The 12,500-nt window shown below is 43.1% G+C and overlaps 1 protein-coding gene across 1 annotated transcript in view; it reads right to left on the bottom strand.

Annotated features, from left to right (window-relative positions):
* Nucleotides 1–10,174, bottom strand: part of Map3k7cl (MAP3K7 C-terminal like) — a 40,701-nt gene extending 30,527 nt beyond the window's left edge. Inside the window, exons 1-2 of the mRNA XM_021209906.2 lie at nt 9,747–10,174; nt 7,383–7,491 (exon numbers count right to left, since the gene is read on the bottom strand). Coding sequence (XP_021065565.1) covers nt 7,383–7,452 — 70 coding nt within the window. The 5' untranslated portion in view covers nt 7,453–7,491; nt 9,747–10,174. The remainder of the gene's footprint in view (nt 1–7,382; nt 7,492–9,746) is intronic.
* Between the last annotated feature and the right edge of the window lie 2,326 nt (nt 10,175–12,500).

The following is a 12,500-nucleotide window of genomic DNA, read 5'->3' as shown; positions in this document are numbered from 1 at the left end:
ATTCCCTGCTGGTTCTGAGAGAAAGCCAGTAGGACTGCCATTCCCTGATGGTTCTGAGAGAAAGCCAGTAGGACTGCCATTCCCTGATGGTTCTGTCACAAACACTCTTTCCCTGAGAAGGACTTGATGCAGCTTATGGCAGATTTTGGTTTTCTTTTAGGAGCACTCTTCTATCCCCGGTCCTTTTGCTGACTCCATCATGTATCCGGTTTTTCTCTCAGAACGTTTTGACTTACTCAGCTCATTGGTACTCTTCGTCTTGCACAGCATGTCACACACAGCTGGCACCAAGCACAGCATGTCACACACAGCTGGCCCTCTACACCTGTACGTTCAACCAATCATGGACTGAAAATGTGGCAGAAAAAGAATTAGGTCTGCAGTGACATGCATCGGCTGCTTTCCTTGTTATTTCTGAGGTAACGAACGATGGCAGGTGTTTACACAGCCTTCACACTGTATTCAGTTAAGTTATCTGAAGACAAAGCACAGGAGGATGTACACAGGCCGTGCAAACACGATGCCATTTTATAGAGAGGGCTTGAGCATCTGCAGAATTTGGTGTCAGAGAGGGGTCTGGAATCAAGAGCCTCAATAACCTCCAAAAAAGGACACTTCCTGCTCAGCACCCCACCAAATACATTTTCCCTTTATCTCCAACAACATATTAGAAATAACCTCTCATTCTCCCTCTGATGACTGGGGAGCTGTTTGTTGTCAGAAACATTCAAGTAAAAAAAAAAAAAAAAGCAGGGTCTTTATTATATAATGTAAGCTTTCCTAGAACTTGTGGAAATCCTCCTGCTTCTGTCTTTTGAGTTCTATAGGTGTGCACCACCATGCATCCACTCATGGGTTCCTCTCATTGAACAAGCCCTACCTCTGGCTGGGGAGTGATACGGAATTACCCAGGACCTCCCTACTTACTAACTGCCCATGGGAAGCAGGCTACTTAGTTCCCTTAGGGAAATATTTGCAGAAGTGGATACGACATCTCTCTGTAAGGTTATTAGCAGTATGAAACTGAGGTGGGATAACACAATTGTAAATGTCTACGTACTCCACAAACACTTACTTCCTGTGTAGCCTTTCTTTGAAAATTTAAGCAACAGATTCCAACCAAAATAAATAAAACTGATTGCATCCCAAGGAAATTTTCACTAATAAGAATGAACTCCAAAAGGCTGCATAGTGTTATTGTATCATTGATTTCATACATGTGTTGTGAATCTCTAAAGCTAGAGTGGCTGCCATGGTGCCTCTTTGCTTGCTGGGTGTGTGGGGCATCCAGGGCTCTAGCGGGACTTTACCTTTCTATTCAATAGATAGGTAAAGCAATTAAGCAAGACTCCTCAGCATCCACTTATGGCCAGGCAGAGGAAGACTTCCAAGCACCTTTCTGGAGGAAAACGATTAAACGTCTAGGGAGGAGAGAGGACCAGAAACATCTAGGCCTGGGAAGAGAGGGGGAGATAATAAGCAAAGTAGAAAACGTTCATAGAAGGAGACAAGGGCGAGGGACATGTCACCTAAGTCAGTCTGTCTGATAGCCACGTGCACTTGGACAGAAAGGTCACTGCACCGTTAAGAGCACACACAATGGTAGCTGCTTCAGCAATTCTGCAGAATTCCCACTGCTAGACAGAACACATGGGTTTTTGAGATAAAAACAAAATATTTTAATGACTCTGACAGGATGGCTCCTGGAGTTTTAGACTAACCCCTGCATGGTTAATTTGTACCCTAATGCGAAAATTCCAACAACTTAATTTTTAAACATAAAATGTTAAGAGCTACCAGTCCAGGCCAATATCCTTGGAGTGAGAGTGGGGCAGAGAGAATGAATACAAAGTCTATATTTATGTGAGCATTTGCCACCCTTGTCACCCAGTTGAAGACAAAGAAAATTCTCAGGTAGTTAAACGAAATCCTAACATCTGTCCAATTCTAAATTCTCTCCCATTAGAACAGAGCCTGTGGTTCACCGTAATTCAAGTTAGGGGGAATTCCTATTTCTTCTCAGCATGTTTATTATCGTGGAAACTAATTCATCAGAAGACCTCGTTTAGGCTGTTAACATTTGGGAATTCCTGGCTTGGAAACAATACTGAGCGTCTTGTATTGGGGATTTGATTTAATGGACTCCCAAATCACATGGGAATTCCCACATTTGCTTGCCAGACGCTGCAGGTCCCTGCCCCAGTTGATTTTGACTGGGAAACAAAGATGTCAACAGCCAATGGCTGGGCAGGTAGACTGAGGTGAGACCTTTACATTTGATGGGGCTGAGAACTGGGAGAAGGGAAGGAGGCAGAGACCTCCATTATAGGGAAGAAGAAAGACTGGACCTAAAGGCCTACCGACATGAGAGAATCAAAGTGGCCACTGGTCACTTCCTCGATTGGACCTGGGGTAGCAGAGATAAAATCTAGATTTTAAGAGGAGATAATTCAGGAGTACTGGAAGAGAGTGTTTGCTAGCAGGGGAAGGTTTAGGAGTGTGTGTGTGTGTGTGTGTGTGTGTGTGTGTGTGTGTGTGTGTGTACATGCGTGCGCACGCATGTTTCATCTGCTAATCCAGAGAGCTTCTGGGCAGGCAGAGTGCACAAGAGACCTGCCTGGAACCAAAGCGGTAGCTAAACTCACCACGACAGTATTGAAGGCCGGCATAGCTGCCTCCAGGAATTACAGCTGCCAAAGTATCAGTTATGAAGGACAGAGGTCTGGACAAGATGACTGTCCTTTATAGAACTCCATATGATTCTCCCCAAAGCCTGCTTTGTATGGAAGCCCTCTGAGGTCCACAAAGACTCTGGAACCCAGTTCCTCATTTTCTGTCAACTAACAATGACAAGCCTTCACTCTTGAAAGCCAAACTGTCACCCAGTTGTTCTGATCCTTCCTTCAAAATCTTTTTCAAGCTTCATCATTTCATCCTAAACCAGACTCACATCACTTTGTGCTGTGTGATATAGAGCACCTCTTCCATTCTCTCTTCTCTCCACAGTCTAGACACTTCCACCAAATTTCTACCCTTTGGTTACATCAGCATCTGTGTGAACAGACCGTGGTTTAAGGTTTTCTGACTACACAGCTCTTCTGGACTCTTAGGTCTTGCTCACAATTTCTTCTTGGAAGCAATAGGAAGAACAATTGCTAAAAGATAGATTTCTCACATACATATTTTATACCTAGAGATGACACCTTTCTATAATCTACCTCTCAGTCCAGTTTTATTGACAGCTCCTTCCAAGGGCTTTGCCAATTTCTCCAGATTGTATGGACTAATATGCAAATCTCAGACTTTTAAGGGGTCTTTTGGGGCAGGTCATGTCTTGCCTCATTGTGTGTGTCATGTCTTTGGCCCCACCTAGTGTGCATCCTAATAGCTTTGGCAAAATCCTGGAAACATAGGAGATAAGAAAAGTCAGTTTCTGAGAGAGGCAGTAACACTACTCACTCACTGGATTTCTAATCCCCAAACAACAGCAGGCAGCTACACTGTGAAGTATATCTTGGCATCGAGAAGCAGTGTGGAATGTCCACAGAGCACATGTGCCCCAGTCGTTTATATTTGTCTTAATATTCCCCCATCAGTTACCATAATTATGGGGACAACTTGAATATTTAATTTGGGTCAAGCACTTGGCTAAATGCTTCACCTATAAGGTGGTATTTCATTCTTCCTTCCATATGCAACTCAAGAAAAAACAAATTTCAACGAGGCTGACTAGCTTAGCTGACCTCAGATCACACTATGAAGATAAGTCCCAAATTACCCTTCCCTAACTCCAAACCCCTAAACATCTAGAGTAAATGTCTCAGGAATGTATACCAAAACATCCTGAAATTACTGGAATAGTAACTATATTAGTCCTACAAGAGATGAATTCATGGGGGCTGGAGAAGTGAATCACTGGTTAAGAACTCTTGCTGTGCAATCCCGAGGACCAGAGTTCTAATCCCAGTTCTCCTGCTACACTGTATCCCGAAAATGCCTGTCATTCTGGCTCTAAGAGATGCAGTACCCACTTCTAATCTCAAGGTAGCACACATACACATGTAAATAAACAAAATAATAGAAATGAGTAAATATGGTCAAGATAAATTTTATACATGTGCAAAATTGCCAAAGAATAAATGATCCTCGAAAAGAGAAAGAAATGTATCATCAACATTCATAAGTAAAGATGTCTTCCTTTCCTTTTCACTCTGCATATTCATCCATAATATATCTAACAGTGTGGAATTAATAACTCCTCAAAAGGCTACGTTCCTTTACCCACTTGCTATGAAAGTGCAGGATATTTCCCTTTGGTTTTTTTTTTTTCTTCCTAAATATGTGGTCCACAGGACGGACACCCTGGAATGCAAAAGGCATGTATATCCTGCATGATAGCAAATGTTATCTGTGTGCCTGTGGGATGCTCCACACACTCCTTAGTCAAGAATTTGAAGGGAGTGTCCCAAATAGCTACAAAGCATCTTTTGGTGAACTAACAACTTTGTGTGCATGGAAATTTTCCAAGTCCTCAGCTCTGACCAATGCTTGAAATGTTGCACATTTCATATATAACATGTATAAACATGTAAGAGGGCTTCCTTTGTCCTCACAGAAAAGTAGCAAGTCTATAAGATCAGTATAGACAGGGGTTGGATCTTAATGCATATGTTCTTTTTTCTTAACATGTTGTTAACATGTTCTTAACATTCTTTGATAAACATGCACATTTACACGGTGTACTTAGAGCACACCCACCCCCCCATTACTTCCCTCTGAGCTCCCCTGGTTCCCCCAACCCCTCTTCCTCACAAGGTCATGCCCTTTGACTTTTGTTTTTCTTAGCATGTGTTCTTGATGGATACTCTCAAGGCATATCCTCAGGCTAGGTGGAAAAACAGTGGGAACTACCCATTGGTTTAGAATCTATCAGCAGATAGCCTTCCTGGACAAACTGAGACACATCGACTATAAAGCTAAAATAGTTAACCATGGTAGAGTCTTCACAAGCCTTCCTATGCATCCTTTTGTGGAAGTAGAGGGTAGGAAGTAGAGGGTAGGAAGTAGAGGGTAGGGAGTAGAGGGTAGGGAGTAGAGGGTAGGAAGTAGAGGGTAGGAAGTAGAGGGTAGGGAGTAGAGGGTAGGGAGTAGAGGGTAGGAAGTAGAGGGTAAGAATGACTTAAAGTGTAACCTTTTCTAAACACATCTGTTAAGAAACATAAATTTCAAAAGTGGACATTTTGAAAACATTGAAAAGAGAAACAAAAAAGACTGAAAAAAAATGTGAATGCATTGATTTAAAATGCTCAAAAACTCTCAGCCAGGGTCATGAGAACTCAAAGACAGGGCCACGCAAATCTTGGTATACATTTCGACTTCAAAAAAAATCCTTCCAGCACAAAGATGAGACTCGCATCTCTATGACTCTTTTCTGATATGGTTCATTTCTTTGTCTTGTATAAAATTATGTAATAATTTTACTTGAGTAAGCCAAGTAAACCAAGTTTCATAGATTGAAATTTTCATTTTTACGTTTATTATAAATGGGGCACATTCTGTGCCTATGGAACCTGCACAGAAGAAGGTAAATTAGACATCTCCTTACTCCTTGGATTATGCACTTGCACCTGTGTGTCTTGACGTCTACTTGTTGAGGCCATTCCTTGAAATTTTGGAGCTTTGAAGTGTCTTAAAAACAGGAAGGTTTTCTTGTACTTTTTAGAGAAATAGTAATGAAGGGGTTTGGACTTCGAAGATCCTGAGGTTGGATCATAACTCCATAATTTACCTAACAATGTGGTCTCCAGCCTCAGAATTCCACCGTGTAGGTATGGGATGCTCATGCCTATGTTATATGGTCATTTAAACTTGAGCAAAGAACACAGATGAGTTCCTACTGCGCAGAGAATCAGAAAGGTAGTGTTCATTTCTATGTTGGTGTGGTTCTTCCTAGTGCAGATGTTTCTGCTCACCAGTGTCTTACAGAATAACCCTTGAATGGGAGACACAGAACACTGAAAAAGGTCATGGGATTAGTGTCAAAAATATATAATGAAGAGTCAAGTTTTCACCTCTCCATACTCCAGAACATTCTGCACTGTGACTATGGTCTGGAGACTTTAGGGTAGATGAATAGCTATGTAATCATCCAGCATATCACATATGGGTACGTCACACCAGAATTTCTAGAGCAAAATTCCTTACTGTATACTCTTTTGGAATGATTATGCCACTTTTCACACATCAATCGTGTATGTGTGTATGTGTCTGCATGCATGTAGGGGCCAAAAGACAACCTTGGTGGCATTTTTCAAGTGCCGCCCACCTTGTCCTTTGAGACAAGGTCCCTTACTCTCCTGGGACCCACTGGGGAGTCAGGGACAGAGTCCGAGGATACTTCTGCTTCTCCCTCCCCAGTACTGGATTTACAAGTGTGCACCAACACGCCCAGCTTTTGTCTAAGGCGTCTAGGAAACTGAGCTTCGTGTCTGCATGGACAGTACTCTACTGGCTAAGCTACCACCCCAGCCCTGAAGCATTAATTTTTAAAACACCACTCCTATGTGGACACTCCAGGGAAGGAGAGAGAGAATAACAGAGAAAACGAGGCTCCGTTCTCAAAAGAACTGAGGTTTAAATGGTAATGCATGAGCCTGTGATTTTAACAGGCGACGTTAGTCTCAGAGCTCATAGAGCAGATCTTCCTTTCATAGCCACTGTGACCTCCCACCACTTGGGCCCCTTTGATCAAGGGTGGTGCGATTCCATATGCGTGTTAAGAGGTCGCTGAAGGGAGCTATGACAAAAGACTCTAAATATGGCAGGCTCACCTCAGACCTTACTATTTAGAGAAGCCCCTCCTCACCTGCCCCATTCATCATTCCTGGTGAAGTCTGTTTGTTTAGCCGGAAGTGTGGGAACACCAGTGAGACTCCAACCTTGCACACGGGTGGCTGGAATGGTGACAGTGATATTTTTATATTATCTAGCCAACTGCCAGCTCTTAAGAAATACTTCCTCAGGCCATTTTAACAATGACATCGTCTACTATCCTTAGAAGTTGTTATAGCTCTGTGAATCTTAACCTGAAGGAAAGGTAGAATGGGAAAAGGAGGAAGGAAGGAAGGAAGGAAAGGAAAGGAAGGAAAGGAAGGAAAGAAGGAAGGGAGGGAAGAGTTAAAACAACCAAATTAGTTGTGGTGGTGAGGGGGAAGAAGCTTCTAGAAGTACTTCTGGAATATCTAACTGTGTGATCGGGTAGCATACATCTTCACGTCAGATCATGCAAACACACAATTTTGAACATTCTCCATGGAAATCACAAATAGGGTGAAGATTTGGCAAGTGTTGGAGGCAGCCCTCTTCCCTGAAGCCAAGTGTACCTGGGGCATCATTGAGGCTAAATGCGATGCGAACTGGCTTATCTGCAGGTACCCGGGCTGTGCTGATCATGTGGGCACCTGAGGCCCAGCCTTCTCCTGGGTCTTCCAGCTGCAAGGATAAGAGATAGCTATTGTCAGTTTACCCAGCGTCGCAGCCCGACACTCCAGAGACCCTCGGAAATAAGAAGGGGTATTTAGTAAGTTGCCTTTCCCCACATTGTAACTACGTATGTACTTGGGCCATTTTAATTTTTTTCTCTCTTCTGCAAAAAAAAATTACTTTGATAATAGACATTCAGAATGAATGAGACATGGTTTAAAAATTCCTACTTCATAGTTTCAATATTGCTTTCCATTGATAGTTGAATTTTGGTTTTGAGGGTCGCCTATTATTTTTAATTGGGGACAATATTAAAATGATACAGTCTTAATAGACTGTCAGCTGGCCTCAGACTAAGCTGCTTTTCCATGCTTAGGGGCTGGGGAGAGAGCCCAGCTGGTAAATGCTTGCCAGGTAAGCAGAAGGATCCGAGTTCAATTCTCCTGTAAAAATCAGGGGGCATAGCGCTATGAACTCATGACCACAGTCATAGAGAGACAGAGACAAGCGGATCTCTGAGGCGCCTGGGACAACTAGCCTGGCCTAACTGGCAGCAAGCCCCACTAACTAGTGAAAGACCAGGCCTCAAGGAACAAAGACGACCAAACCAGAGGCATAACTCCAAAGGTTGGCCTGTGGCTTCCATGTGCATGTGCATGCTTGCACGGCCATGCAGACACGCAAACACACATACACACAAAGCCTAAATTAAATACGATGTTTCGTTTGGGAGGTAGTAAAGGACGAATATCATTTAAAGTAATCCCAATCCATTTTACACCACCTTATATTTGTAGTATGAAAATTACATTCTTAGCTATCTGATGACCAAGAAATCTATCAAACACTGTGTTTCACTTCTTAACAGCACGGTACAGCCCAAAACAAAACTTGGCTGTAGGGTGCACAGCTATAATTACCAGCACGCATGGAAGGACGCAGGAGGATCAGCTGATCCAAGGTAATATTTACTAAATTGTGAGTTCAAAGCCAGCCTGGGCTACATGAAGCCCTCTTTTAAACAAAACACCCCAAAGCATCCCACCAGTATTTGGCTCTAGTTATTAAATTATTATTTAGTTAATAAACTTAGAGACAATACATGGAAAATCCTATATTAACATTTCTATTTTTGGTCATGTCTCTTCTAAACTCTCTCCTATTCATCTCATGTAGGCAGAAACTCCCAAAAAAAAAATCTGCATGATATTTTAAGGAAAATGTCTCCAAAAATGGCAAAATATAAATAATGTCTTTAGCCATCCTTGGCAGGGTCCTGGGAACCGTGGTAGCAGAATATTTTCTCATGGTCAGGTTTTTTTTTCTCTTTCCCATAGCTTTTCTGTGTCTAAAAATAGTATCCAGAACACTGGGGTTTGTTTTTACAATTACTTATGTGGGCAAGTTCAAGGCCTACATTTGTAAAAGTGCATTCAGATGTACATACATTGTGAATCGTCTTAGGTACCATCCTGAAAGAAAACAGGCTTCTGTTAGCCATCCAGTAAAGCTTTAAAACACAGCAACTGTTTATGAGCCACTTAGAATTCTGTTGAGCCCATTAAGTTAATCCTCACAGTAGCTCTGAGCACTGGACATTCTACATACCATGACAACATAACTGTACGCTACAAAAGGATGATATCCTGAAATGGCTATGACTTAACACAGGACTTCTTGCTTTTCCAAAAAAAAAAAAAAAAAAAAAAACCCTCTGGCACATTTCTGTGTAGATTTCTGTGTAGTTTCTTCTGCTTGGTATCAATATTCTCTTAACCACCTGTTTCTGAAGAAAGAGCACAGATGGTCTCAAGTTGAACAAAACAAGCAGAAGCTACGAGCGTTGTAGCCTGAAGGATGACCTACAGTGTTCAGTCTGCCTGAGTGTGACCTCTAGGGATGGGAAGCTCACACCTCTTGAGGTACATCCCTTTCCACTTTCCTGCATCAACAAATGAAGCACAAGAGATGGAAATCTGCCTCTTGGGTTTACCCAACAGACCTCTGCTCTGGCTTCCAGCTAGAGGAATGAAATCGATCAACATAGCTAAGGGCAAGACAACAGAAAATATCTGTCTGTCTCGGAAAGGGTGATGTCCAGATCCGGTAGATTTTGAGTACCACACAGCATCCACGTTTGCCTTTCCATCGCACCTCCCCGGGGAAAGCGGCTGCTGGGTCCTTCTCCGGCCACTGTAACGGAGCCTCAGTTAAGTTGCCCGTGCTCAGGGCGGTTAGCTGGGTCTCCACACCTGCTGCCTTACCTCACTTAGTTGAGAGTCTGCGCTTGTGTAATCCAGGGCCAGCCACTGCCTTGGCCAGTCGTTGAGTTTGTGGAATCAAGACTCAGCGAGAGAGCAGTCTGCGCCTGCCGCATAGCAGCCACCGACACTCTGAGGAGCAGAGACAGCTGCCCAGGCTGCACACTACCTGCTCTGCCCCGGACCCCAGCGTCCCATCCCACGGGACCTCCCTGTTCCGCTTCCTCGCCTAGCCCCTCTCTCCTTTCCTTGCCACTCCGACAGCCAGGATGTTGTCATGTTTCTAGAAAAAGCAAGAGCAAAAGTAAAACCCTCCTCCTGTCAGAAGCATTGATAAACAGCAAGCTGTAGAGCGTCCAAATGTTTTAATTCATTAGTCCTGGCAAACCTAAAATACAAACAGACTTGCTTCACAAGACAGGAATGTCTTCGTGGTGACCCAATCCGTGTCTGCGTCTATTCCAGCGAACTGGCAAAGATAGCATGACTCTAGTCAGCAAAAATGTCAGCTCAGCTAGACCCAGCCAACTTGGACAGGCCACTGGCTGCCTCTCGGATCGTAGCAGTGATGATCCCATTAAGAAGATGAGGCTTGAGGTTGAGCTGGTCCTGAGCTTGATGACTTGATCTGCTCTACAAAGGCAGACGCTCACCAAAGGGGTCAGTGGTCAACTGGGAACATCGGGATCCTTCTGACTTCTCTCCACAGTCGTTAAACTTGGATGTCTTGGGTATTTAAAAATAACTGAACCATGATGTTAAGGTTAAATAGTTAAACATAAATAACGTTAGGAGAATGCAAAGACAAGGCACAAACTAAAAGGAGATATTTGCAAAATGCACGAGGGAATCCAAAATATGGGAGGAAAACTTAAAACTGGACAGAGGGGACACAGTCCGGTCAGGGAGTGGGGAGGAGGAGGGGGGAGCGATGGAGAGTTCTGAGCAGACACTTTTTCAACAAAGGTAAACAGATAGCAAGTAAACCTATGGAAAGGTGGTCGGCTTAAATGTCATTAGAGAGCAGCAGACAGAAATAATGGGGCGTGGCTAGGCACCCGTTCCCAGGGCCCACATCCCAAGGCAAGTGATAAAGTATATATGGAGAAGAATGCTAGCGCTCCTTCACTTCTAGTGGGAATACAAAATGATAAAAGAAACTTAGAGTACAATTTGATCATTTCTTACTAAACCAAACATATTCTTATCATGTGATCCATCAATAGCAGGCTGTCCCATGGTCTAGCATCCAGGTTCATGTGACAATTATGGGTGATACATTCAGCCTCAAAGAAGTCAAAGTAGTGCATCGTTTATGTGATGAATTCAAGTCAGTAATTATGTCTTGAATTTTAAATGCCATCCAAAGGCCCATGCATGGAAGGATTGATCTGCTGTCCACAGCACGACGTTGAAGTGATGGAAACTTTGGGGAGCGGGGGTCTCACTTAGGTGACTGGAGGTATGCCCTTAAAGATATTGGTGTCCAGCCCCTCCTCTTACGCTCTCTTTCTCTCTGGATGTATTGATGGGGGCAATTTTCTGACATCACATGGTCCATGATAAATTGCCTCACCACAGGCCCAAAGGCAACGGGACCAAGTGTAGCCTTTGAAGCCATGAGACCAAATTAACCTTTCAGACTTACAGGTTGACCTTCTTAAGTCCTTCGCCAAAACAATGAAAAGGAAGGCAATACCATATCTTTAGGGACTCCCACATCAGGCCCCTAGGCCTGCCTCAAGAGATGGTGACATTGATGTTGCTACAGTTACCAGTAACTGCTAGCATCTGGAGTCTAGAGACACTGACAGTTAGGGATGGAAAGCAGACCTTTCTTTAAGTGACAGTTTCATATTAAATACGTGGGAATCATCTCCTTCTGTGATCACGTACTTGACAGAGGCAACATCTCTGCGTCCCAGAGTCATTTCAGTAATCCTGGAGGCTTCCCAGGGCATGGGCTATAACACTCATCTCTTCCAAGATCAAAGATGACTTCGAGAGCGCGGGGGGTGTCTGCCAGACGCTACAGCAGAAAAGACTTCAACAAAGGATAATTAGACAACAGTGAGTAAAGCATAAATTAAAAAATGTCTCATTTTTCTTATTTAGACTACTTAGATAGTCTAAATACGCTCTGTCCAAGCCTGATAATATAAATTGAAATGTTTCCAACCTTAATATCCACTAACTCTTCTATCACCTTAGGAATGATGGTGCACGTATGGGCTCATTACTCAAAACACATTCAAGCAACCAATAGGAAACACAAGTGAAATCAAGTCCCACAACTGAAACCCAAAATAACCCAGACGGCACTTTAGGAATGCAAAAAAATATATAGAAATTCAATCCAGAAAGGATGTATGTGCACATGAAAATATTAACACATCAACCATATGTTCCTGAGTGGCCCCCATACCCACTTTTTTTGTTTGTTTGTTTGTTTGTTTGTTTTACTCTTTTCAGCAATAAGTATTTTCACTGTTGGTGTTAGTCAGCTTTTCATTGCCATAACAAGACATTTGACATAAATCAACTGAAAAGGGGAAGGGCTTATTTTGTGTCATGGTGTCAGGAGTTCCCATCCACAGTCACTTGAGCCCATTGGTTGGTGGCTATAGCAGAACAGTACATCAGGGTAGAAGCACTTGGAGGAGAAGGCTGTGTTCTCCTTCATGGAATGAAGCAAAGGGAGAAAATTCAACAATTTCCCATCAACAGTCTCCCACCAACAGTCTCCCATCAACAATC

The sequence above is a fragment of the Mus pahari genome, chromosome 12 (assembly GCF_900095145.1).
Source record: "Mus pahari chromosome 12, PAHARI_EIJ_v1.1, whole genome shotgun sequence".
Lineage (NCBI taxonomy): Eukaryota > Metazoa > Chordata > Mammalia > Rodentia > Muridae > Mus > Mus pahari.
The sequence above is the reverse complement of the archived record's forward strand: the minus strand, read 5'-3'. Positions and strand labels throughout refer to the sequence as shown.